The sequence below is a fragment of the Aspergillus novofumigatus genome (genome assembly GCF_002847465.1).
Source record: "Aspergillus novofumigatus IBT 16806 chromosome Unknown P174scaffold_16, whole genome shotgun sequence".
In the NCBI taxonomy this organism is placed as follows: domain Eukaryota; kingdom Fungi; phylum Ascomycota; class Eurotiomycetes; order Eurotiales; family Aspergillaceae; genus Aspergillus; species Aspergillus novofumigatus.
In genome coordinates, this window is record NW_020194289.1 from 50,933 (window position 1) to 76,412 (window position 25,480).

The 25,480-nt window shown below is 46.2% G+C and overlaps 11 protein-coding genes across 11 annotated transcripts; 4 read left to right on the forward strand and 7 right to left on the reverse strand.

Moving 5' to 3' along the window:
- Window positions 1-2,219: 2,219 nt before the first annotated feature.
- On the forward strand, window positions 2,220-3,212 carry P174DRAFT_465210 (RTA1 domain-containing protein; the record flags this gene model as incomplete). Its single annotated transcript, XM_024830515.1, has 6 exons — window positions 2,220-2,291; window positions 2,326-2,380; window positions 2,447-2,689; window positions 2,751-2,905; window positions 2,948-3,109; window positions 3,162-3,212. 6 exons carry the CDS (start codon window positions 2,220-2,222, stop codon window positions 3,210-3,212), a joined length of 738 nt encoding a protein of 245 aa, XP_024676968.1.
- Window positions 3,213-4,265: 1,053 nt separating this feature from the next.
- Window positions 4,266-5,200, reverse strand: P174DRAFT_446508 (uncharacterized protein). Its single transcript, XM_024828592.1, has 4 exons — window positions 5,180-5,200; window positions 4,886-5,104; window positions 4,501-4,865; window positions 4,266-4,474 (listed from the first exon to the last, which is right to left on the reverse strand). Exons 2-4 carry the CDS (start codon window positions 5,062-5,064, stop codon window positions 4,296-4,298), a joined length of 723 nt encoding a protein of 240 aa, XP_024676969.1. The 5' UTR covers window positions 5,065-5,104; window positions 5,180-5,200; the 3' UTR covers window positions 4,266-4,295.
- Window positions 5,201-5,933: 733 nt separating this feature from the next.
- P174DRAFT_436232 (uncharacterized protein) lies at window positions 5,934-6,431 on the reverse strand (the record flags this gene model as incomplete). The annotated part of the gene is made up of 1 exon (XM_024825995.1): window positions 5,934-6,431. One exon carries the CDS (start codon window positions 6,429-6,431, stop codon window positions 5,934-5,936), a length of 498 nt encoding a protein of 165 aa, XP_024676970.1.
- A 132-nt stretch (window positions 6,432-6,563) lies between these two features.
- P174DRAFT_74063 (uncharacterized protein) lies at window positions 6,564-7,046 on the forward strand. The gene is made up of 2 exons (XM_024832440.1): window positions 6,564-6,591; window positions 6,638-7,046. Exon 2 carries the CDS (start codon window positions 6,741-6,743, stop codon window positions 6,990-6,992), a length of 252 nt encoding a protein of 83 aa, XP_024676971.1. The 5' UTR covers window positions 6,564-6,591; window positions 6,638-6,740; the 3' UTR covers window positions 6,993-7,046.
- A 54-nt stretch (window positions 7,047-7,100) lies between these two features.
- Window positions 7,101-8,489, reverse strand: P174DRAFT_380579 (uncharacterized protein; the record flags this gene model as incomplete). The annotated part of the gene is made up of 1 exon (XM_024822990.1): window positions 7,101-8,489. One exon carries the CDS (start codon window positions 8,487-8,489, stop codon window positions 7,101-7,103), a length of 1,389 nt encoding a protein of 462 aa, XP_024676972.1.
- Window positions 8,490-9,223: 734 nt separating this feature from the next.
- P174DRAFT_465213 (FAD-binding oxidoreductase) lies at window positions 9,224-10,672 on the reverse strand (the record flags this gene model as incomplete). The annotated part of the gene is made up of 4 exons (XM_024830516.1): window positions 9,224-9,310; window positions 9,334-9,713; window positions 9,775-9,820; window positions 9,998-10,672. The coding sequence occupies 4 exons, from the start codon at window positions 10,670-10,672 to the stop codon at window positions 9,224-9,226; spliced, it is 1,188 nt and encodes a 395-aa protein (XP_024676973.1).
- A 691-nt stretch (window positions 10,673-11,363) lies between these two features.
- Window positions 11,364-12,818, forward strand: P174DRAFT_380572 (serine hydrolase domain-containing protein; the record flags this gene model as incomplete). The annotated part of the gene is made up of 6 exons (XM_024822989.1): window positions 11,364-11,454; window positions 11,511-11,766; window positions 11,827-11,932; window positions 11,988-12,065; window positions 12,133-12,633; window positions 12,696-12,818. The coding sequence occupies 6 exons, from the start codon at window positions 11,364-11,366 to the stop codon at window positions 12,816-12,818; spliced, it is 1,155 nt and encodes a 384-aa protein (XP_024676974.1).
- Window positions 12,819-16,014: 3,196 nt separating this feature from the next.
- P174DRAFT_455603 (uncharacterized protein) lies at window positions 16,015-16,665 on the forward strand (the record flags this gene model as incomplete). Its single annotated transcript, XM_024829337.1, has 3 exons — window positions 16,015-16,238; window positions 16,294-16,463; window positions 16,529-16,665. Exons 1-3 carry the CDS (start codon window positions 16,090-16,092, stop codon window positions 16,663-16,665), a joined length of 456 nt encoding a protein of 151 aa, XP_024676975.1. The 5' UTR covers window positions 16,015-16,089.
- Window positions 16,666-21,443: 4,778 nt separating this feature from the next.
- P174DRAFT_380554 (uncharacterized protein) lies at window positions 21,444-21,908 on the reverse strand (the record flags this gene model as incomplete). The annotated part of the gene is made up of 1 exon (XM_024822986.1): window positions 21,444-21,908. A coding segment is annotated over one exon (465 nt), but the record flags the coding sequence as incomplete, so codon positions are not given.
- Window positions 21,468-22,354, reverse strand: P174DRAFT_473819 (uncharacterized protein). Its single transcript, XM_024830640.1, has one exon. It carries the CDS (start codon window positions 22,290-22,292, stop codon window positions 21,921-21,923), a length of 372 nt encoding a protein of 123 aa, XP_024676977.1. The 5' UTR covers window positions 22,293-22,354; the 3' UTR covers window positions 21,468-21,920.
- A 1,416-nt stretch (window positions 22,355-23,770) lies between these two features.
- Window positions 23,771-25,162, reverse strand: P174DRAFT_516571 (glycoside hydrolase family 16 protein). The gene is made up of 4 exons (XM_024832351.1): window positions 25,066-25,162; window positions 24,847-24,983; window positions 24,723-24,792; window positions 23,771-24,674 (listed from the first exon to the last, which is right to left on the reverse strand). The coding sequence occupies exons 1-4, from the start codon at window positions 25,080-25,082 to the stop codon at window positions 23,885-23,887; spliced, it is 1,014 nt and encodes a 337-aa protein (XP_024676978.1). The 5' UTR covers window positions 25,083-25,162; the 3' UTR covers window positions 23,771-23,884.
- Between the last annotated feature and the right edge of the window lie 318 nt (window positions 25,163-25,480).

Below are 25,480 nucleotides of genomic sequence, written 5' to 3' on the forward strand. Positions count from 1 at the left end.
CCGAAATTGGAGGCTATTTTGAACCCCTAAAACATGATCATATTACTAAATCTAGTTATTCTTGCGCTGCGGACATTGCAATCACTTATAGCCTAGAATATGGCAGTCACTGCAGCGTGGGGGTGCCCGTTGAGGGCGTTATTCTGCATCTACTGCCTGCTCTGAAGTAATAGATGGGATAGCTTCAGCAGCCTGATTCCTGCGCTGAATGAACTCCTGCCCTTCCTAGATAGAGAATCCCTCTGCGGCTTCTATCTGCCTCCTAGATTGCTTCTAATTTTGAACCTACTTCTCATGTGCAGCACGTAGATCATGATTTTCCTTTATAAGAAGGATGGCATTATTCATTGCCATCTCACACCCCTTAATAAGCTGATCTAGCGCAGCCTTAGTAGGGGTAGGAGGGCTGTATGTACACTCCCTAAGTAGCTTCTTAAGCGTACTTTCCTGCTTCTTTAACTGCTTAAGATTATAAGGTGTTTTTAGGGCGGAATCTATTGATTGGCTGCCTGGTGTTGTAGGGGTTCTAAGCTAGATATTAAGCTGACTAAGCACTTAATCTAGATTTAGTGGTATTAATCCAGTTGCTAAGAAGCTGCTTTTGATATTATCTAATGAAAAGATTGCTGTACGGGCCTGCGGATAGGCCTTAAGGAAGTCAAGCTTATTAATATAGTTGAAACCAACTCGCGTCTTCTCCTCAATTAAGCAACCATACGCGCGCTTTAGAGGAGAGAAACAGCCAACATCTAGAGGCTGAAGAAGATGTGATGAATGTACAGGCATATAGAGTGGAATAATATTATTCTCACTGCAGATATAATTAAATTAAGGTGTTAGATGGCTTCCATGGCCATTAAGAATTAAGAGTTAATATCTACCAGCCATTTAACTAGTAGTAGTAGGAATAAAGACTTTTTAAAGCTACTGTAATCTAATCTAATTAGTTATCTATCTATTCTCACTAACCTCAATCCACCAGTCTGCTGGTAAGGCTTGATCTTAATACCAGCCCTCAATATGGACCTTTCCTTTGAAGATAATGCATGGCAGAAGCACCCATCTAGTAGAGTTAATACACTCTATAGATGTAACCTATTCGCGGTTCCCTAGCTGGATAAGAAACAGCTAACTAAGCATCTTAGCTCTTATAACTACCTTAGTAGTAGCTACTAAGCCCATTACAAAGCTAGTTTCATTAAAGTTATAGATATCTTCAGGTGCAATCCTATACTATATTATTGTGATCTAGACATAATTAAACCATTCCTGGATGATCTTTGGGTCTTTATATTTAGCATGCTGGTAATTATAGCACCTAGAGAAATAGGGTTTGATCTCATCATGCTGACTAATGAAGTTATATACCCATTTCTCTCTAATAGTCTAGGTAGGAGTTGAACCATGCTGTGTAAGCAGGATATTTGCCATTTCTTATACATGGGATGGTTAGGGAGCTGCTCTATGTTAATCCATAGATAGAATCTATCTAATAAGTGATTCCTCTTCATTCTGAGTTATTTTATGGCTATTTGCGCATAATTCAGCTTGAAAAGTATGCCCCTTTAGGCGCTGCTAGAGGGTAGTATAAGGCACATTATAGACACGCGTAGCTTCACAAATATTAAGGATTTCCTTCTTTTTCAAAGCTGATACTGCAAGTAGGATCCTTCCCTCCTACTTAACTGAATTTTTCAAGTTTATACGCGCTTTTGGTGGCATGGTGGCTGGCTGAATACTGCAGCTTTTGAAATGGAAGTCAAAACGCGTTTGGTGATCTGCTCGGTTGCGTGATCTGCTCGCTTACCGATTACGTTAACATGTCAATCATAGGACTGAAGGAAAGACTGACTCTAGTAGGAGATAGTTTTCTTGATGAGCTAATAAGCCTATTATTCCACTTGCATACTCCATTCATGTGGTCTATTTTGGTCTCTGTGGGCTCTAGGTCTCATTGTTGTAATCATAATCATAAGTAGTAATTGTTCAGTGTAAGATAAATGGCTGAGTTACTCACGACATATACTACCCCTGGTGGAAGGATACAATTTTCCTCTTTTCTCTTCAGTCACATCTGTCGTCCTGATTCCGCTACAGCACAGCTACGAACGATTTATTCTACCTTGCGTTTATTCTCAATATACATTTACTCCAAGGCCATTTTGCGGAGGGAGAGAACCAGATCTTTCCTACTGCATCCCAGTCTGCAAAAACCAATCATGGCCGGTGATGATAAGAATGACTTCAAGCTCTACAGATACACTCCATCAACGACTGCAGCTGCACGCTATGTTCTTTCTCACCACTATATATCATATCTATCAGCTCAAGCGCGCCCGAGCATGGTATTTCATCGCGTTTGTGATTGGAGCATCTGTAAGTGGAGCTTTTTGAAACTGGTTTAGAAGTATTCATGGCCGGAAAATAGACCTCATCAACATACCAGTCCAAATCATTGGCTACGTTTGTCGTGTCTTGGCTCATAGCCACAAAGATTCAGTCCCAATATATAGCGTGCAGACTATCCTGATCCTCCTTGCTCCGCCGCTTTACGCCGCGTCAATCTACATGATGCTGGGAAGGTTGGTCGCCTTTCTGCGCGCTGAGAAACTGAGCATTGTGCTGGTAAGGTGGATGACCGAGATTTTCGTCACTAGGGATGTGACTGCCTTTATCATGCAAGCAGCAGGTACGTATGGCGCGTTGATGTCTATTATATGTTAGGGTATTTACAGATCTCTGTACTCCAGGTGGTGGCATTATGGCGAGTGGTACTGTCAGCAGTTACAACCTGGGAGAGCACATCACGGTTACAGGTCTCTGTGTCCAGCTAGTTTTCTTCAGTTTCTTCATAAGCACCTGTGCGCTATTTCATTACCGCATTCGCAAGTATCCCACACATGAGGTCACAATACTGGCGGGCCGCTTGTCTCAGAGAACTTCTTAGATGTGGGAGACTGTCCTTGTTGGGTTGTATGCCTCCAGTATTCTGATCCTTGTACGGTCGATTTTCCGTTTGATCAAATGCATGCAGGGTAATGATAGGTATTTCATTAGCCATGAAGTTTTCATGTACGTTTTTAGTTCAACCTTGGCGTTTCTTGCTATGGTGGGCCCTGAATGTTTGCCATCCGTCGATGATTTTGGTTGGGTCACAAAAGGAGCAAGGCCGCGGAAATGAGTTCCCTGGGTTCCCAAGTTGCATTGCATGATCGATCTTGACAGAAGGCAGATCTAGGGTATGAACGCCCTCTTTCCGGGCTACTATATCATGTCTAGTAAGTGGTGATTGCATGCAATGGAACGACGTCAGTGACACTGTTGCAGGGCTGTTCTTCCATACCCCACTATCATAATCAGCTTGGTACCCACAGATAAAAGGTTGGAGTGCAGTCGGACTAAAATTTCAAGGTCGGGTACGGATGGCGAGAGTAGCCTATGTATGAGAAATTGAATAATTGTAGCCCTATAGACCTAAGGACTACTGTATCTCCTGTACTTCAATGCAACTCAGCCACGAAATGAAATAAATCCTAGAAGCAGGAGCTGATCTTGGCCACCCACCATGGGAGCTGCCAACAATGCAGCTGCTTAAAAGTACCGTCAGAATAACAGGGAAAGGTATCAGTCAATACCGGATCCTGGGTCGCAGGTTTGATTTTCAAAACTCGCACTCTGAGTAGATGCTTTGGGTAGACCAGTTTACGCTCCATCCTCACCACCCAAAGTCTTAGAGTTCATGGGCCAGCTCACTTAGCATTAACTGTCGGAATAGGGGAGTCGTGTGACTTTGTCGTCTAGACTAGTGTCAAATCACTTAACCATGTGAAAGCTGCGGGGGCAGAGTACCCCTTCCAATTAAACCATCCTAGGACGAAAGTGAGTAACTAATCTCCTCAGTGTTTCACGCTGAGAGACCAGACGACCAACCAGCCTTTATTCTCCTAGTGCAATTTTATTCTTTGCCAGTGTCTGAAGGCCCAGGAGCTGCAAACAATAATAGGTCAAACCGTTAAGCTTTCCTTTTGCATCTGCTAGGGCATCCTGGTAGAGCAATCGCGATGATGATTCGCTTTCCCATGCATCCTTTGCTGAGATAACAGGAGCACTGCCGCCAGGATTGAATTGACGTCAAGAAGAGATTTTAGTTATGGTAAAATTGATGGGAATGTGAGCGCCTGTGGTCTTATAGTTTTGTTGCCGGGGCTGTCTCAGAGGGTGATAGGGGTCCATGATAAACTTTGAAAGAATGCTAAAATGTTCAGCTGGGTATTCAAGCGATGGACCCATAGATATCATTTATATCTAATCTCTCGACCCCAGCGGGCGCCATCTGTCTGGACTACTGTGAATACATCCTCCCACTTTCGCCTATCATCCAGAAGAACCTCATCCTCTCCATCCATCCGAATCCCAATCTGCTGGAGATACGATCTTACCTCTTGCAGGATCTCTCGAGCATTTTCATATTCCCCTTCCAGGCCTTAACCAGAATCGGACCCAATCGCTCCTCTTCTAAGAGCTGTAGCTTGCCCTCCTTCAGCCGTTGCTTATGGTACTCCCATGCATTCACCTTCCCGGACATCTCTGTCGGATCCAATGGATCAGTAGGCATCACCCACCTCTTCGCTCTATGACTGGACGCATCCTTTCGCATTAATTGCCAGACAAAGGTCGCCCAATCCGAGAGATCGATCTTCGGACTGAGCTCGGGGTGCCCACTGTCAGGATTGGTTGGGTAGTAGATCTCTGTTTCGTATCTCGTCCCGCCGGGAGAGTAGGGCCATTCATCTGTCGGGATGGTGGCGTTCACAAATCCTGATAGTGCAATCGAGAGATCATCGCGTATCCATATCGTGCTCGAGCTGAAATCCATCAGGTAGACCCGTGTTCATGCAGGAAGGCTAGCATGGCGAGCGATTGCAATGTCCAGCGGTAGTATAGCAGGAGGAGGGGCTCTCTGTCTCCATTGTCGGGGAAGTCCATGTCATCGAAAGACGTGCGCGACGCAGGAAAGGTGGTCAGAAGTGGCAGAGTCGTAGCGCCCAGTGGGCCGGGATCCATCTTCTCCAGCAGATATCCCACAGGGAAACGGCCAAGATATCTACTCCCACCACGCAGAATTGGCGTGTTCTAGCGGCGATTGCAAGAGACGAGCAGGCAAGGAGGATTTACTCACTTGACGATGCGAGGGTGAAGATCAATCGGTTGGTCTACATCCACATTCGGGGATTTGGTGCTCTGTGCCAGATATTCATATACCCGGGGGATTCGCTCAGCAATGATAAACCACTCCTCGGGGTCGACACGGGGATTTTCTTTCTCGCATTGTTGAAAGGCCACGATGCAGTCTTGGTTGACATGCTGCACAAAGTACATCTGTTCATACAGCTCGTCGTGTAAAAGTCCTCTGGGCGGTCGCTACAGACCGAAGGGACCACATCCCCGTAACAGCGAGGATATTTGGACTGGCTGGGTGGATCGGGGGGCTGTTCTAGATCAGCAGCTGAGGATAAGGGCTCCTCAGGGCGGTCTGATGACCAGCTGGCGCCCATGACGGCGACTTGATCTATAAAAAAAAAGAAAAAAGCAAAAGAGAGAAAGAGAGGCGGGGGTAGGATGCGCCTTCATATATGTTGAGCGGCATGACGTTATTAGCGTTTGTCTGGGCTTGGCAGCCACTCCTCCAACTGGTAACCTTTCCCCAATCAATCCTCCTCCTTCCCGCCTTCAACCCCCTAATGAGGTTTCAACAGCGAGAATTAGGTGGTCCTTGGATAATTACACTTTGTACGTTTCCCCCATGCGGTGAATTATAAGCTATGTACAGTGGGGAGACCCCCCCGGATGTATATGTCTCTCGGCTAGCTCTAGATGAGCTGACTTAATGATCCTTCCAGGACTCGTCACTGGCTGCTGCAAATTCACGCAGGTCAGATCCAGCTTGATCGTGCCAAACTGATACAGGAGGTTCCCCGGGAAATAGGTGAATAGCCCCTGCCATTTGAGCGTCCACCACCACCCCCAGAAGCCCGGCACCGGCTTACGACTCTCCTTGAGATATTGCGCCGATGCCTTCCTTTCTCGACAATCCGCTTCAGTTCGAGCTGGTTGAACTTCTTCCACTCCCCAACTAGATCGCTCAGCCCCCGGTTGGCAGTGTACCAGCTGTCAAACTGAAGCAGCACGTCGCGCATCCCAGTGTAGCTGTCACAGAACGACTGCCACACCTCGGGATGGTTCCAATAGCTGAAAAGCATTCCGAGCTCTTTCAGATACGCCAGCTGCTCGTCGCCAGGGTCCAGATTATCCCACCGAGTGGTCTGAATTGGGGAAGAGCCCTTCACGATGGCCCCCTTCATCCAGTTGGAGTCGGTAAGGGAGACGGCGAGGCGGCCTTGTCGATCCCGGCTTCCGAGCTCATAACTCATTAACTGGGCGACGTTGGTCGTGCCACGGCCCAGGGAGCCCGCGAGAGAATCCAAGTGACGATCCAGGTGCAGGGCCGAGTGACGGTTACCACGCTCGTCATGTGGACATTGAAGAACCGCGAGATGGTCTGGCCTTCAAACGGATGTTCCGCTGAGGGACATGATTCAAGTCAGCCTCGGCTGTGACGAGGGAGGAAGGAACTTACTCTCATAGAACTAGTTATCTCTAATCTTGATGGTTTTGTCCCACACAGTATCTGAGTTCGCAAATTTGCCCACAGCCCAGTTGGTGCTGGATTGTGACGAGTTATGCATATACTTAATGACGTTCTGGGTCGACCAGAGAGAATTGAAATCCTGGGGCCCCAGAACGGCAGCGGGCCTTGCTTGGGATATGAGGGGTACTTGGGCTCGGTGATCTGGGCCCTACAGATATTCAGCTTCTTCGTTGTTTGGCTTATCCGGGGAGTGGTGGCCTGTCATTCTACCAGCCAGGTTTTGTTGTCCGATCCCAGGCAACGCGCGTCCTGGAGTCCACAGCTCTCATTGGGATCTCGATGATGAGCCATACTCTGTTCCATGTCACGGCACTCATAATCTGGTTCCAGGCCGTACAGTAGAGTTTGTACATCCGAAGAACTAGTAGCTTTTATTCGGCAGAATAAAGCCTCATCCTAGAAGTAACCGCCAATCCTTCTGTAGCGTGTGCGGTAGCCAGAATGATGCATGACCACTGTCTCGAGCATCCCAGAGTTCTTCAAGGAGTTGAAGGGCCAGCATATTTGCAGGAAGCCGATTCAAGGAGTAGATTGCTCGAAGCCTGTCACGCACTTGATCGCGTAGACAGTGACTCGATTTCGTCAATTCAGACCCAGCTGTGAGAAGAGGAAGAGATTGGAAATTAAGGTAGTATGAGGTTGCAGGGATTTGCATCAGATGGTAAACTGTTTCTTCGGCGTATTGTTGAATCAAATGCTCTTGCGCTTCAGACGAATCTGGATCCCTGAGAAAACTACTCTGTGCATACTCACGGGCTCGATAAAGGAAAATGAGCCCGTGGTTGCGAAATGATTCATATAGGTGGCCCAGGCAGGGATTTGGGGGGATTGGCTTCCAGGTAGTAAGTCGGGCCTCCAACACGGCTTCATGCATGAGGTTGCGCTTCTGTGGCGCGTCAAGGATCTGTCGGCAGTACCGTCCGACATTTGTTATGATAAGGAGTAGTTCGCTACATGTTCCGTACATCGGATGATGCCAGTCTCCCATCCTGCGCACTGCATTGGATATATTAAATAGGTTGAGCTCCTGTGGCTCACACGGGTCTACCAGGAATGAAGTACACATGTCCCAGTAAAGATACATTCCCAGGCAGAGCCGGACCGCAGGGTCATTAGTCGTCGCCATAGATGTGTCCTGGAGCATACTGCTGATCAAGGCGCGGGCACCAAATAAATGCTGCTTGCCATAGTCTTTCCTGTCAGAATCAGCACCTTGCACCAGAGCCAGTAGCATAATAGTCAGAAAGTGTGCTTTAGGCATGTATTGGCTGTGGCTCATCTCTCTTCGAAGGCACGCTATGGCTTTGCCACGTTCCTCAAGGGCGACAATTGGGGTCGTGGCCGGGAAATACTGCTCGTGGCTGGCACTGACCGACTGGATAGCGTGGAGAAGTGCGGACGATTGGGCAATGTATTCCAAAGTAGGAAATGAAAATGGATTATTTTCAGGGTCTATGACCAATATTTGGCTGGCTTTCTCCAACCAATATTGTAGCAGTCTTCGATTAACGCGCGTGTTAGGTTGCAGTGAGAGCCACGGTGTCTCAACTTGCCACTGGGTTAATCTTGGGGCTGACGAACAGACAAGTCCTTGACGATTGCACCGCTTGCATGTCGGATAGGCCTCATCGCATTTGACTCGCTTTGCCTTGCATTCTCGACAGCCAAATTTGCTTTTGTTCCGCCATGGACCCACTGGGGATTCGTGCTCCTGCTGCGTACACGCGTGTGAGGACGAGCTAACTACCACTTGCTTGAAACGTAAGCAGCGGAGGGACATGTCTGGCCAGGTTGACTGTTGGCTTTCTCTATTGTTCTTGCATTCAATAGTGGCATGGAGACCAGAAATTGATCCAGATTTGAAACTGGCTGTTGAAGGCGGACGAAGGGATTGCCACATCACGTGTAGATTAACTAATCATCTACAAGATAACGTAATCGGTAACCAAGCGGCCACCCAAGATTTGCCAGAGCCGAAATTGAAGCTATTTTCAACCCTAAAACAGATTATATTGCTAGAGCTAATATAGCGAGGTTTGGTTAAACTAATCCAATAAAGCCTTAAAAATCAAAACTGATGGTTTTAACTAAACTTAAGTCAGTTTCACCTTAGGGAAACTAAAACCAAAGTGATTCCCTAGGCTAGGGACTGAACACAACCTGTTGTGAGTTCAGTGAGGGTCGGATTTGATTTTAGCAGTTCGGTTATGCCACTCTATACAGGGAATATTATAAACCCAAGCTGCTTCAGAAGTATTATAAAGTTAATTATTCTTAAGAGCAGATATTGCAAGGAGAATCCTTCCCTCTTGCTTAATTAAATTTTTCCAGCTTATATGGACTTTTGGTGGCATATTAATAGGTTGAATTACTTTATAATAGCAAAATCGCGGTCAAAACGCGTTGGGTGGCTGCTCAGTTACAATGGTCGCTCGCTTACCGATTGCGTTAGAGCCATTATACCCGTATCAAGGCGGATTTTCTACAATAAGAGAGTACTATATTCAATCCCATTCAGCCTGCTTTGAGACCGGGCAGCGCATGGTGAAATAGATCATTCTGGTCCAGCCGTGCTTTCAATCGCTGCAGTCTTGCGGCCCCCTGCCCCCAAAGAATCCTTCTACATCCACCTGGTCTGGCGGCCAAAATGCAGGGAACCCTCCTTGCAACGAGAGACCGGTCTGATCAATCGCCTCCTCTAATTCTGTAACCCATCTGGTTGCATCTGCAAGCTCCTGTGCATCGACCTGACCTGGTCTAGTGCCACCATGGAGCCCGAGAATGACATGTTGGTGCCGATTCGGAAAGGCCGCCCCGACATTATCCTCGACTTCATGTCGAATCCCCTTGCCGTGGTTATTGTGAAAGATGACAGCCGACAGCGGATGCGGTGGAGGGTGCAGTGCGAGGATGGCACCAACCTTCTGATGTATCCGGTCAACGTTTCGACTGCGAAAGAACATTCCTGAAGATGAGTCACCCAAGCCGTAGGCGGCTGGTATAGCTGGATACCAGATCAAGTTAGCTGGACGTTATGTACTGCATGATAGAAGCCTGGAACTTACTCTCCGTGACCGTGTTCCCCAGAACCCTACCGGCCTGCATCATCTGCTCAAGAAAACCTTTCGCAGGCGCAAGGTCTCCGCTGATCGAAGTCCAACACCAAAACAAAACAAAACAGGGCTCGGTTACCGGCGTCGGGGCCATTTCAGGATTCACAGCAATGGCATCTCCGCTAAATTCATCGGGGAAATCATCTTATAAGAGCTTTTCGATCCTGTCCATGACAGTTGCGGCCTCGGCAAGGGGGAAGGCTAGGAAGCCAGCATATAGTTTAGGCACTGGGTACACCTTCACACGAAGCTCCGTGACAATGCCAAATATGCCGGCCCCGGCGCCGCGGAGTGCCCACAGTAATTCTGGATCTTCGTCGGTATCAACAACGTGCCCCCGGGCCAGAACCACTCGAGCCCCGAGGATCTGATCGACCTCAAACCCGTACGTCCCAACATAGAAGCCATACCCTCCCCCACAGGCCCACGAGACATAACCCACGGATTTTGCCTGTCCAGTAGGAGTGAATAAGCCGTGAGAATTGAGTGTTTCCTGCAGGGGGCCAGCAATCACCCCGCCACCAACGCGCGCGCTGGCTTGGTCCGGCTCGACTCTGACCGAGTCCATTGCGCGCATGTCGATGAGAACGCCCTTGTGAACCAGCGAGCGACCGAAGAAGTCATGACCACCGGAGCGTACAGCAAACGGAACGGATTCTTCGGTGCATAATTGAACCAGATGTGAGACCTCTTGTTCTGTCCGCGGCCGGGCGCAGACCAGTGGTTGCTTGCTCAGCGCATGATTATATAGCTCGAGACAATCCTGATAGTGCCTACCTTCAGTATATATTGAGAGGCTTGGCATGAGATGCCGCAAGCAATCCTGGACAGGTTTCTCGCGGTCGATCATTTTCAATCAGGGCGGTTTTTGTTCACGGTCAGGGAAAAGCCTAGTTTGGCCACCTCTTCGAAAGGTAGATGAAAGCTAAATATGTTTTATCAAGTTATGATGTCAAACATTGACGATCTTGACTTGGCAAATATGGCAATAGCATCAGCCATATAAGTGGATGTTCGGTTAGTGGCTGTACCCAAAGAGCCTTGAACTTTGTCCGCATCGTATTCGTGCACTTTGAAAGCTCCCCACCATATACTTTCCATTTTTGGACAGATTGCGAGGGTCCATTCGACCCCACCAATGTCTTGTTTTGGGGCGTTTGCATTCAACGACGTTCACAATACTGGTGACGGCAGCTGCTACTTCGCAAAGTTTTTGAAAAAGGAAAAAGCTGAGTACTCCTTCCTGATCTAGTAGCTCACAGACTCGTCTTTGTCTCTCTCAGCCGTTTTGCGAGGTCTGGCTTACGTATTGAATTGCAGAAAATAGTATCATTGGAAAGAACGGGCACAGCATCACTCCACTTTGCTTCACCATTGAAAGCCAGCAGATGATTGAATATCATTACTTTAAGAGTCAAAGGGGCACTGAAGCCACAAAGTGGGTAGGCATTCGACGATTTAAGCACGATGTCCCCCTTGAAAATCGAACTCTATGCTCCCAGTGCAAACAATCTGCAACCCTATACGACTGTCTCGTAGCAATGGAGTTCATTGACGAAGCTGTCCAATCCTTCCTCTGTAAGGATGGACAACCCCTACCTCGCATCACCCTTGGTGCCGTGGATCGAGATGGTAATTTACCTAGAAGAACAGAGATATTTGACCACCATATCCCTAACAATTCTCAGGAACACTACACTACGCAAAGTGTTTCGGTGGTGACCAAGGGGAAGCTTGCAGAGCTGATGATGTGCACTGGATTGCGTCCGCAACCAAATTCATCACAAGCATCGCGGTCATGCAATGCATCGAAAAGGGGCTACTGGACTTGGACGCAGACATCTCTGCCATCCTCCCTGAGTGGAAAGATCCCAAGATCTTGACTGGATTCAATGAGAAGAACGAGCCCCAATTCCGACCAGCAAAAAGGCCTCTTACTCTTCGGTACGTTGCACTTAAAACCAATTATGTTGTACACATCCCTCATCACTAAGTCTCTGCAAGGCTTCTCTTAACCCACTCATCTGGGATGGCCTATACTTTTATGCATCCGCTTTCGATGCGCTACCAAGAGCTGGAAGGCGAGCGACCTCTGTTCCTGCAGACAATCGTATGTCCGTTCACCGTCGAGACTTGGCGCAATCAACTAACTAGAACAGCGGGAGTCCTTCCATACATTTCTAGTATTCGAGCCTGGAGAACAATGGCTGTATGGTCCTGGACTTGAGTGGGCTGGGTTGATGGTGAGCCAGCCCTACGGAGAACGTTGGAAAGTCCACTGTGAAACTTGGCTAATAGGACAACAATAAGGTCGAGCATGTGACGGGCCACAAACTAGGTACATATATGGAGGAAAACATGTTTGAACCTGTTGGTGCCAGGGACATTACTTTCCATCTGAATGAGAGAGAGGACCTCCGCGCCCGAAAGGTGAAGCTGTGGGAACGAGATCATCACCGACTCAGAGAGGTCACTGACTTCTGGATGCCCGACCCTGTCATAGACGACATTGGAGGTGGCGGGATCTACACAACTGTGCCTGATCTGCTCAAGATCTACCTCGGGGTGTTGCAGGGAAGACTGCTCCGACCCGAGACTTTGCAGCTGATGTTCAAGCCACACCTTGAGAGCCGCAAGGGCTTCGATAACCAAGAGGATCACATTCTGGCAAATCGCAACGCAATTTATAACGCCGTGTCTAGCAATGTCCCCGTCGACTACGGGCTTAGCGGTCTGCTTAACATGATTGACGTGCCCGGTGGCCGCAGCCAGTACTCGCTGTCCTGGTCCGGGCTCCCCAATTGCTACTGGGTAAGCGTTAGCATCGACTTTCTGTATCCCATTCTATGGACCTGTCACTGACATCTGGGTAGTGGATCGACATGAAGAAAGGCATTGCTGGTGTGTACTTGTCCCAACTTCTACCCACGGGCGACCAAAGGGCTATTGATCTTCTGGCTGAGTTCGAGCGGGCCGTCTATACAGTGCTAGGATGATCGGGCGTCATTTCCGCCATTTCCAGGTGCGATTGGCTGGCTACACCGGTATACTAGCCGTGAGCGCGTAAGTTCTAGTTGGTAGAAGCAGGAATATGGATCGGATGTAGAACTTTCCCAGCATGTCAAAGCAATTAAAGGTCACGGCATCTTTGAACTCCCGAGCTTTGCATTTGCTAGAGAAAATTCCACCTCACTATGTCCTTTTCGGTGTAGTGTAGCCTAGCCAAGCTAAGCCTCGAAATCTTGCTATCTGCCCAGGAAAGGCAAGTGGGACTCCCTAGTAGGTGTATTTCTGTGGTACCCAGCCGTGATACTGCGGAATGTAAGGTATACTAGCCTGGTAGCTGAGAAACATCCGCTGCTGACTCTCCAGACGGACTTTTCCTGGCCCAAGCCCTACTGACCTGTAATTTCAGCAGTGACATTCAGGCTGACCTGCAATGCCTAGTCGCAAGCGCCTCGCAGCGTCGCCAGTTGCGCAGCGCACTATGAAGATCCATAGAAACGACAGTGCTTTAACTGATGTCGGTGGCAATGGGAGAGACAAAGACGGATTCGACGAGAGCGGCAATGATGACGATTACCGGCCCGACGCAGAAGATAAACGCGGAAGGCACGACTCTCCTACCTTGAAGATGTGGAAGAAGATTATCCTCCAAGGAAAACCACCATTATCCCTCATATGGTCTTAAACAATCCCCAAGGCTTTGGTATAAATATTTAACTAAAGTTCTAAAAGAACTAGATTTTCATGTCCTTCCTTATGATGAAGGAATATTTATAAATACTGCCACTATATGCATTATTATATGCCATGTGGATGATATACTTATAATACATGAAAATCTAGCCTATATAAGAGAGATATCCAATAAGGCTCAAAAATATATGAAACTAAAAGAAATTGGTTCAGTGGCAACCTTTCTGGGGAATGATATCTCTATAAACTATAAAGATAAATTACTATTCATCCACCAAGGCACATATACTAAAAAACTTCTAAAGAAATTTAGTATATATGACCTTTATAAGCCTGTTCTAATCCCTGGTGAACCTGGGATTAAGCTTAGAAAGAATACTAGCCAAGCTAGTAAGAATGATATCAAAGAATATCAAAAGCAAATAGGTTCTATCCTATATCTTGCCCTTAAAACTAGGCCTGATATTACCTTCAGCACTACCTACTGTGCTAGGTATATGAGCAATCCTAATAAAGAGCATTTTAATGCCCTTAATAGGATCTGGAAATATCTATTAAGATACCCAGAACTGGGCCTAGTATATAACTGCAAAGGAAATGACCTTTTTATAAAAGGATATTCTGATTCAGACTGGGGTAATGATTTAGATCAAAGAAAATCTACTTCAGGATATATATTTAGCCTAAGTGGTGATATAGGGATTAATAACCCTATAAGTTGGAACTCCCAGCTACAGAAAACTATAGCCTTAAGCAGCTGTGAAGCTGAATACATGGCCCTAAAAGAGGCTATAAAGGAGGCTATATATCTGAATAGCATATTCCAATACCTAAATAATCACCTAGAACTAGGCTATAATGCTAGGACCCCTAGGATCCTAGTAGATAGTGACTCAGCTAAGAAACTTGCTGAAAATCCTGAATTTCATAAAAGATCTAAACATATTGAAATAATATATCATTTCAATAGACAGGCTATTCAAGAAGGAAAAGTGGAACTTATCTACATTCCTAGAAAATACCAGCTGGCTGATTTCCTCACTAAAAATGAGAATAATCTGCTACATAAAACATTTATGAAAATGGCCAGCCTGGGACCTAGTGAGGATATATAATAAGGTTTTATCCCCCAAGAGGGTTTTATCCTTATAGATCAGCCATATTAAAAGAAATTGCCATTCATTCTAGGCTGATATAACTAGCATATTTTCTCCTTATTAAAGGTTTTAATGCTAGATACTAGCATACTGCTAAGATATAAAACTAGTGCCTTTTTTCCTTAAACTAAAAGGGTTTTTGCACTGGGATAACTAAATGCATAATCTAAACATTCCCATGCTTAGCTTAAGGGGGCGTGTTGGTGAGAACCATGGTATGGTTAAACCTTAATAAGAGGCAAATAGTGATCTCACTATGACAGCATAGTGATATCACCTAGCTACCCACTGCCTATAAATATGTCCTCAAGGTCACTCCTCACCTAGTTTTACAATCAATCAAGCAATCAAGAGAAATCAAGGAATTAAGACATTTAGCTAAGATATCCTTAGCTACTTCCTTCTACTATTCTTCCTTCTTACCTTGGCAAGCTATCTATTCCCCTTTGCTTTAGTGAACTCTACTAGCTAGTTATACACTACATACTACTTATCCATTCACAAAAAACCACTGGCAGGTCACCACCTGATATCCCTGCTGGATTGCAATCTGCGCTTGTTCCTGACCCTGCAAGCGTGGTCGACCTTAACCACATGGCACTATCCATCCATGATGTTCGCGCCAATGCCGCTTCAATGTATTGAGTGAACGGGTGATGAATTGGTAATTTGCTAGGTCTTGCTGGCATAATAACCCATCAGGATATTCATCTAGGTGGGAAATTAACTGGGTGATCTGACTAGGCTATTAAATAGCTTGGGGGTCATGCTCTACGCCCTCCCAGCTCTAAATGGCCTGATGGATCTACTTTGCAGTGGCCTAGGGTAACTGATGGGCTTTCCCCTGGAGATGGCTTTCTACCTCAGCAGGCCACACCCCATGGTGGTAGGTCCGGCAGATAATGATTGGTGGCTGGTTAAGCTGGATGAATAACTGCTGTTCCATTCTTAATGGATGGTTTAGATGAATATAATACTATTAAAGTAAATATCTGAATGATGATGGGATGTAAAAGATGATGGGATTCAACCCCTGAATATTTAGTTTGTGCGCTTTGCTTTTTTGCTGCGGGAACTCAAACCATATTAAATCCTTGATCTAATATGTCCTCACCACCCTGTAAATCATTAATTTTGATACTGAAATTTAGCTGCATTAATTGGAACTGACATATCAGTAAGTAAGCTAAATTTAAAATACCTGCAACCTCACCTGGAGCCATAGTGATGATTAGAAATTACGTCCGCTTGACGGAATTAAGTACTCTGAGACTAGAGTACACAAAATCACTCTACTATACCCGAAGGACCTCAGGTCCAACAACAATCGCGCGTGGTTCAAGAGTAAGAGCACCACGACACCAAAGCGCACAGCTGTTTTAACGCCTGTAGGCCATGGAAGGGAGTTCAGATGAGCCACGAAAAACGGGGAGTCATTTGTCGAAACACTAACACTGAAATCATTACCTTTAACGCCACAATCCCGCAGCTACCGCTTAGAGATATCTTTCGCATATATCGAGACGTTCGCTTCAGCAAGGAACCCAAAGACCCCACAAGGTTGAGTTATCTCTCTCTTGTCTTTCGCCAAGGGAGCATACTTATTCAGTCTCAGTGTTTCCCAGTCCCACTTTTCTGCTGTTTTCTCGCACGCCGGTAGAAGGAGACCATACGCCTGCTACTATCTCTGTCTTGACCCAGGGTCATTATATGTTGGTGGTGGCCTTTGGGTCCCTGAGCCACCAACTATTCAGCTACTGAGCCAGAGCGTTGTTGAGAGACTTGGTGGGCAGTTGCGCGTCTAGCTAGTCGATTACATTAGGTTCTTTTGCTGACTGACCTAATGACAGTCGTCACAGCCTGGATCTGGATTATTTCCCCAGCTCCGAGAAGTCACTCCTTTGCAGATACCTCAACACCCGTTTGGGGCTCGAGCTCCAGCACAGCAACTTTGTTTGTTTCCTTCAGCATATACCCTGCGACGTAGAGCTGCTGTTATGGTCCAACTGTCCAATACCCCCCGGATGCCATTCACCCAGACCACTCCCTTAACCACAATTTCAAGCTGCAAAAAAGTGTCTGCACTAGCACCAGTATGATTCATGGCAAAGGACCCAGTATACCAAGCTAGAGTGCTACCAATCTCCAGACTAACAACCCCACCCTCGCCAATGCTGGAAGCGGGGTCTGTCACAGGCAATGAGCACTCCCACCAAGATAATATTTCAAACAAAGGGAAGACTGACTAAGCGGGGCTACCATGATTCCTAAATATGCTGATTGGCTGACCTAATCCGCACTTTGGGTTGGATAGGGGTTGACCCTGATCCATCCCACATGGATATGGATGGATGACATCTGATCTGTATGGATAACTATGTGTCAGCCATATCTTACCACTATTAAATCCAGAGAGTATTAGATATCAATATTTAGCTGAATTCTGGCTGGACTAATCAGATCACTAGATTCTACCATGGATTCAACTCACTAGTAGAGTTGCATAACCGAACCGCAAAAATCGAACCCGAACCTCACCGAACTCGCAGCGGTGCGGGGTCAGGGGCAAGCCTAGGGAATCACTTTGGGTTCGGTTTCTCTACCCTGGAACTGTTTCGGGTTCGGTTAAAACCGCCGGTTATGGTTTTTGCGGTTTACCGGATTAGGTTAACCAACCCGCACCCATTTTACCTAGAAATCACTGAATTCTAGGTATTTCTAAATTAATATGAATATCACTGGATAGCCCTTGATTCAGGCTATCTAGTGATATTAATATCATTTAAAAATACCTGGTGGTTGCTGAGATATAAGGGAATTTCATCTCTGTAATAGGTTGGTATGAAAGTAGTGGTAGTCTATATATATATGCGACCGACTGTTGACAATGACCATATTTAAAAATGATTTTTTAACCACCACCCATTCAAACCTATAGATATTGAACTCATATTTTAGATCTAGATTAATATGATGATAATTACCATATATTTCATATAAAAATCATAATTTTATATAAGCATGCTCGATAGGGGCATCAGAGGGGTCCCCGAAGGGGGGAATGGTAAGGGTTAAAACGGTTAAAATTAGCGGTTTAACCAACCCGAAACCGAACCGAATCTAACCATGGTTAGTTAGTATAGGCCTAGCTAGGCCTAGCTAGGCCTAGCAGCGGGTTTTGCGGTGAAAACCGCAACCGAATCGCATCGGGTCTGGGTTCGGTGCGAGTTCTAAATTTTGAACCCGAAACCGCAGTGGTTCGGTGCCAACTAGGCTTGAACCCGCCCGAACCTGCCCGAACCCGCGCCAAATGCAACTCTATGTGTTATGCTTCTTCCAGAAGGCTTCTTGCTATTTTTTAACTCCCGCATGCTGTCCACAAAAAGACACATGGTGTGTGTCTATAGAAATATGAGCCTTATGATTATCAGCAGATAGTGTATGGTTTTGGTGGTGCTTTCAAAGTGGTTGCTTTGAAAGGGGTAGACTGGCTGACCCAATCCGCAAATCCATATTCAACCCACCCAATCCGCACTTTGGGTTGGATGGGGGTCGACCCTGATCCAACCCACAGATATGGGTGGATAGCATCTAACCTATATGGATATGGGTAACCCATTAGGTGCACATGACTGGCAGAATTATTGATATTTATGATATTCTCTTAATTAGAGATCTTTCCACCTACTAAAAGTAGTATAGCCCAAAATCACGTGTATAATATAGGTAGAATGGGTATCCACAACCCAACCTGTATAGATATGAGGGTGGGTTAGATAGGTGGTGGATCAACCTAAAACCCATGTGGGTTGGATTGAACCCCCTGCGGATCCATCCAAACCCAGCCCACGACCAGTCTAGAAAGGGGTATCTCTATAAGCTATCTATAGATAGGGAGACTGTCCATTTACCCATAGCAGGTAAATTCTGGAGACTAGCCTCCGCGAAAAGGATGGGGTATTTAGTGTGGGACGTAGTGGTGCAGAGGTATAGGTAGATTAGGCTAGCAGAACCTCAGTGCTTTATATTATTATGGGGAAACAGAGAGCGCAGTGCTGCCATGTGATTATAATTTCCTAGAAAGAAAATAAGCAAAGGGTACTGAGTGGTTGGATAGGCTATTCCCTGTATGATCTCATCCATCCGCCCAGTATCCACCAGGGACCAGCCCGTGGTGTTATGTGCTAAATCCAACCAGACGGCCATGGTTGCCTGACAAAGATCAGATTTGGTTCGAGCCTTTGCCTTTTATTGCTCCCCAAGGGAGTCCAGAGAATCGTCGACTGCATGTAGTGACTGGACAAGGATAGGTTTTCCGATCGGCTTCAATGGACGAGGAAAGATGCTCTTTTTGAAAATGGCTGGAGAGTCGACGAGACTTGTGAAACTTCTGGCGACATGAATTGACTGGATAACAGTAGGGCTCCTTTCAGCGTAATCCATTGCTCCCGTGTGTTCTGACTTTGGTGCTGTCTGTCCTGACTATGGGTGGAACCAGGTAAACACATCTGATTGTTTGAAAAAGAAGTCCATCTATCTGAGTGAATAAGTTCCCTAATGCTATTATGAGTGTATTGCTATAGATGGGAATCATCCAAATGAAAAGCAAAAATAAACTCTGATTCTATTAAAGCAAATAACGATGATAATGGCATAGCAACAATAAATCTGAGACTTAACTTATAGTTCTTACTTCCGGAGACATGTATAATTAGACTTATAAATTGGTTAGTTAAAGCACTAGATCTATATGCGTAGATAATTCTGCTCGTTATACGCACCTAATAGGTCATCTATATCTATTCAGTTTGGCATGGTCCACCCATATAGATATATGCATTAGACTGTGATTGGATGAAGTCCAATCCAAAGTATAGATTAGGTGGGTTGGATATGTATTTGCAGCTTAGGTCCCCAGTCTAGGAGAAATCTCAGTTGCCAATTTCCTATCCACGTTGTATGCGACTCCCTCCCTAAGTCATGAAACCAGGTTAGCTTGGAGGATGTCTTTATGATGGAAGGGCTTGTACCCCTACACTATTGATATTGCGCTGAAAGCTTCCATCTTGCCCTTATAACTGAAGGTGGAGATTTTAGGATGATATTTATTGTTGGTACCACTATAAGCAGCTTAGTGATTTGAGTTGCATTCCATAGTTAATATTATGAGCTCTAGTAGAATATGTGGTAATCTTAAATTCTTTAATTGTATTTATTCGTAGCCCTACTTTAGTGGGCTTCTGGACGTTAAGAGGCAACACCCTATGGCATTTAGATACTATTCCTCTACAATCTCCACTTTGTCCTTGTCTGTCCGTTATTGGTAGGATGCACAGAGTTCGGAGTTGGAGAAACTTCACAGAATGCAATATAGTCTTTGATGTTCTTTACTATGTTATACGGCTCCTTATAGTACCACCAGGCAGCATTTTTAATGGTTTCGCCTGCATAGGATTAGAGGATTGCAGGAAAACCTGGAATCTGGGGTAATAGCCTTCCATCTATAGCCATATTCTAATATGAAGCATAGCCCCTTCCATGAGCAAAAAGTAAATAAATCCAAGTGCTGGAGGAGGCTCTGATCTTTAATTACTAACAGTGCGAACTATGCATTGTGAGCGTGGACCGAGGCAAACCCTATAACAGTAGATGCCAAGCAAGGGCGATATACATAGATGTTCCCTTCTTTCCTAGGTCTCTGTCTCGGCGAGGGCCCGATCAGACCATCCGGCTAGAAGAGAATTCGTACCAGAGACAACAAGAATGTGGTACATACGCCCTGCCAGCTACATCTTTATTGCCCTATGGCATACCTTTTGACGATCATTATTGACTTCCGCCCACACGGAATCGGTCTTTGAAACAGACACTGAAAGCGACGGTGTGCACTTTTGGAACCACCCATTCACCATCTGTGATTATCTTGGGACACCAGCGTATTGTACTATGAGGGTCCACAAAGGTAATAAAAAGTAACAAAGCTGCAGGGAAAATTATAGCTGCCACTATATTGACTTCGCTGCTGATAGATCGACCTAGAAAGATTCATGCAGGAGATAAGTGCACAGCTTTGAGCTTTAGAAGAAAGGGGCCTCCCTGTAAATACGGCGTTCTACTTGGATCATCTTTTGCAGCTCCACAGCAGCACCAGTGAGATGGTTTCATTGAAGCCTATAGGCCAAACAGGAAACAGTCAACACTCAATGTGGATTGCTCCGACTACTGGGTCAATCATATATAGCAACCAACCGGTATCAAATGATTCTGAACAGGAAGGTAGAGATGGCGACACGAATACAACGGCCGGCCGCCCATCAGTTTTCCAAGCTGACCACTTAACCTCCGAATCCCTTTCCAGTGATGGTCACACCGGTTACTACCAGCCCAAGCTTTGGTGGTGATCGCATGCATTGCCCGCCATCGGCTTTAGCAAAATGCTATTGCCATAGCATCTTTGCGACAAAATCACACGCAAGAGCTCCCAGGCCCCTGTCGAGCCTACCAATTCCTACACCAGCCTGTGGCCACCCGAGTTGACTTGGCTGCACAGGTTCACCCAAGGATTTGGCCATATCAGTCTGCGTTCCAGTAGAGCGGCTCGAAACGAGCCGCTCAATTTACATAACACCTTTGAACACTAACTGAACTACTTGTATTCACGATTTGCAATTATCTCACAACCGTCTGATACGCCGAAGGCAAACTAACGACCCGCTCAGGGGCAATACTAGAATAGTATGCTCGCCCAAACGCTGAAATTAGCATTCAACAGAACCGCACCAGGGCCATGCATGATGAGTCTGGCACGTGCCTGAAGAATGAGTATTCCATGCGGTCATAAAATTTTGGGGGGAGAATAACCAAGCCGGCGCCTCGGGCCTCGGAATGTTTGTCAATGTCCGCCCTCATACCATTGCTCCTATGTTGTAGCCATGACGTCAAAATATCGTTCACATACAGGGGCTCTGTCGTCCAGAAGACTGCCAGGTAAGGAGGCAGAAACAAGGCATATCTGTCTTGCAGATCCAGCGCAAGCTTCATCATTAATGGGTGCTCGGGTATGCTCGGCATCACATCATTGCCGACGCCAGATGGGCGTGTCTTGGGGAACCATATCAATAAATTTAGGAGAGGGTCCAGGCAACGCCGGCATCCAATATCTAAATCGATATATATTCCACCGAAATGCTGAAGGATGAGATAGCGAATGGCATCAGCTCGCTCACTGGGTAGGGATAACTGTCATATATGGGCAGGAACTAGACATAGGAGGTTATCCATTCTCTTGCAAGACTCAGGCTCCAATCCAAGGTGAAGGAATATCCACTGATTTGTAGGTTTGTTGTATATTCGTGGAATCTTTGTTGTTCCATTTGAAGTCAATGAACAATCAGTTGATTCATGGCGCCGGACTGATTCGTCCAAGACCTTCAGGTACTTGGTGCTGAACTTACTTGGAGAGAGGAAGTGGGCTTCTAAATCTGACGAGAAAAATAGTGCTTTCCGAGCCATTGAAAAGGCATAAGAAATTATGCAAATCAAGATTAAGAGACGCCCAACATAACGCCTGGTAAGATCCACACAACATAGCATGGTGATAAGCATGTCGAGCATGAGATATTTCAGAGAATTAAATGATATCTGGGCTACCTGCAGGTTGTATTTTTCTTCGAATGGGGCAAGTGCGAGCTGTTATAATACACAACCACCCAAGTTCCCACAAACTCGATAGGGCACTGCAATAATGGCAAAGACTTGTAAGTTGAGTTTCACCGAGTGTCAACCCCGTAGCTGATTTGCTTGTTCGGGAACACTTCTTTCCACTCCTGGCGGCGTTGTAGGCTATGAGCAATTCCCCCAGTCCCTAGAATCAGTAATACGGAAGCGAGTGCTCAAACACTGGACTTAATACCGCGGTCTACCTTGGTCTCAGGGTCTGCTGAAGAAACGCAGCGACCAACCGATTCAGGAGCTTCTTGTCCCTATCCAAGCTTTTCACGTAGCTATGCCCAGAGCCGTCACCTGACATGGAAGGCTTCCAGCAGTCGCACAACACCAGGAGACCATGTTAGATCTCGGTCGAGAGAGAACAGGTCACGGGCATATTTGCGGATTCTGCCGAGAGTTATAATTAGATTAACATCATCGGTCGTTTATGACACGCTCACAGGTGATCTGGTTCACCGCCAAATGCTGGTACGGATATCTATGTCGCAGCCTCCGTGCAATTCATGATGCGATGAGATACATTGAAAAAATGGTACCCTGAAATAGAATAGCACCGCCAAACTTCCAGCTAGTCGTCTACGCCAACGATCGGGGAGCTCTGCAGTCGTTAAGCCAGCTTTCTCATCCGCAGAGTGAACAGTAATTTCGAACTATCTATCGCACGTTTGGCCACGTTGAATGCTTACGGGGTTTACCTGCACCAGAAGGCGCAGTAACACGCAAACCTGTTCAACTGACATGCAGGATCATCGAAACCATACAGTATCACTCTCAAACAGCACCGCACCCTTTAACAATGCGATTGCCGTGGTTACTTCCGTCGCTTTGCCGTAAACGATAGAGTTTTATATACCGAGTTTAATCCGGTTCATATCAGATTGACTGGAAATCGAACTGATGTCTGACTGGTATATGAAAATGTAAGTCTACAGATGAGCAGAAGAACAACACAAAATCTTCGTCTGAGATACAACAATACACAAATTTTATCGGGTGGTAGTCGCTTCGTTGCCAGTTCGGCTTCCACAGTTGGGCGGGGCCACTGCTCGATAGCAGTTAATAGTAGTATCGTGGGTAACTCGTTGGATTATTTTCAGTGGCTTCGTAATCTAACTATGTAACTACGTTGGGTCGGTTCGGGCAGTACCGCACGGGAAGCAGCGTAGTCGATATTTGAAGCAACAGTTGACGTGAATAACCAAGTTACGGGTCAGCTATGGGTTGGGTAGCATTGCCCACCGCTGTCCCAGAAGTACTCCGGTTAACCCCGGTGGTTTTGTTAATACGGTGGGCCCTTGCAAGGGAGTAAATCCTTTCGGCTCTGCCGCTCTTGTGTAAAGCTGGAAAAGGCTTCTGGACTAGTAGTGAAATTGATGTAAGTTAATGGCTCATATCCAGTGCAACTTATTCATACAGTTATGGCCCATTCAACATATCATACCAATTGGTCTTCCAATTCCCAGGTTGCGTCCGAGCTTCTAAACCGCTGAGAAGACCTTCCAACTTGCAAATTCCCAGTAAGCGTCTTTGAACGCTTTCGGATTTTTACTCACAAACTCCTTACACGACCCAGGGCATTGATCCCCCTGGTAGACACTCTGCTGGCCAGCCCAGTCACCACAGAGATCTATGTTGGCAATGATCCTCTGGTTCTTGAAATATAAGCCGATATCACAGTCCGTCTTCGGAAAGTCGGCTAGGGGGCTTCCCCATAGTGAGGGATCAGGGGAATCACTCATGACATCTGACGGGACCGCAGAACGTCTGAAAAACCACGTTCTAATTCCTTCCGCCCTCCATTCCATTGCATATATCCCTCCGCCATTCTCGTTTAGTTTCTGTCCATACGTGTCTGGAAGCCCACGAACACCACACCCAGCGTTATTATCAATAGCATGATAGCAGTTAAGACCCATGGCCTGGCCTGTTTGCCTCCTCTCATGCTTCATCCGACAACCTTCCGCTGTATGGAGGGTCATCTGGTTGCCAGTTATAGCCGAATTAACAGCTTCCATGACATCGATTTCTCCATGTTTAGGCCAGTTATCAGGGTCCGTGAGCCAGAGTGCCGGCCATGTTCCGCAACCGTATGGTGCATGTGCGACATCGAAGAGGAAAAGTCCGGCGTTATAAGTGGACTTAGATGTTACGCGTACCGACATTCTGCCCCTAACGGCACTGCGCTCGGAAGTATCCACACGCAGAAATGCCGATGATGATGTAGCGTACGTCAGGTTTAAGGCATTTGAAGTGGAGGCATTCACGTAACTAATGGCGGTCAGCCCAGCATCACCAAGAGCCTGGTGCGTGGCGTACATCACATGACCATTTGAAGGGTCATTTCCAGTGAAGAAATCGAACTTATTAAAAAAGTCGCTCCCGGTATCTAGAGACACCTTATAGCGTAGGTCGAGGTTGGATAGGTCGTGATGGTACTTACATTCTTCCACCAGCTTGTATCTGAGCGGATGGTAGTCTGGGTACTCGCTTCTGTGACGGCTCAAGATAACACCAAGCATGATTGCAAGCGCGATCAAGACCCCAAAACTTGCAAAGCCAATCCATACCTTGAAGCGTCTGTAGCAGAAGCGTTAGATGCCGGCTTGAAAATGATACTGGGATGTCATCATGTTTATTGCTTTTCAGGCCATCGACCTACCTAGTTGTTTTGAACATGATTTCCGATCTGTTGAATATAAGAACGTTGAATAAATAGCATCCAAAACCTATATTCGGAGCTAAAGACAACGGAAAAGATGTTAAACAGATTCCCAGAAGAAACTTAAATTATGTGCAACTATCTGAATTTATACCAGTTTAATATGTGTTCTAAGCTCTGCTGGCGTGGACTAACAGTGATAGAATCTATCTATAGTAAAAGAATGGCGCAGCAAACCACACTACTCCGCTAATAATAGTTGCTTCGTGGATGGTACCGCGCAAGTGAACTAGCTGCAAGGCAGCATAGTTTATCTTGCTGGATATGCATGATTCTGCTATTGCATAAAGTCAAGCACAAAAAATGGAATAGCGCACGTTGCTCAACAATGTCCGGCTTAGCCCCGTCTCGAACA

Coding starts and splice junctions, on each gene's coding strand:
- P174DRAFT_446508 (XM_024828592.1), bottom strand. CDS start 5,064: ATGGATCCCGGCCCACTGGGCGCTACGACTCTGCCACTTCTGACCACC. Junction 4,475..4,500: donor CTTAGAAGAGGAGCGATTGG/GTCCGATTCTGG, acceptor AAGGCCTGGAAG/GGGAATATGAAAATGCTCGA.
- P174DRAFT_74063 (XM_024832440.1), top strand. CDS start 6,741: ATGCATATACTTAATGACGTTCTGGGTCGACCAGAGAGAATTGAAATC.
- P174DRAFT_473819 (XM_024830640.1), bottom strand. CDS start 22,292: ATGCTCGACATGCTTATCACCATGCTATGTTGTGTGGATCTTACCAGG.
- P174DRAFT_516571 (XM_024832351.1), bottom strand. Junction 24,793..24,846: donor ATACAAGCTGGTGGAAGAAT/GTAAGTACCATC, acceptor AGGTGTCTCTAG/ATACCGGGAGCGACTTTTTT. Junction 24,675..24,722: donor CCTTCAAATGGTCATGTGAT/GTACGCCACGCA, acceptor GACCGCCATTAG/TTACGTGAATGCCTCCACTT.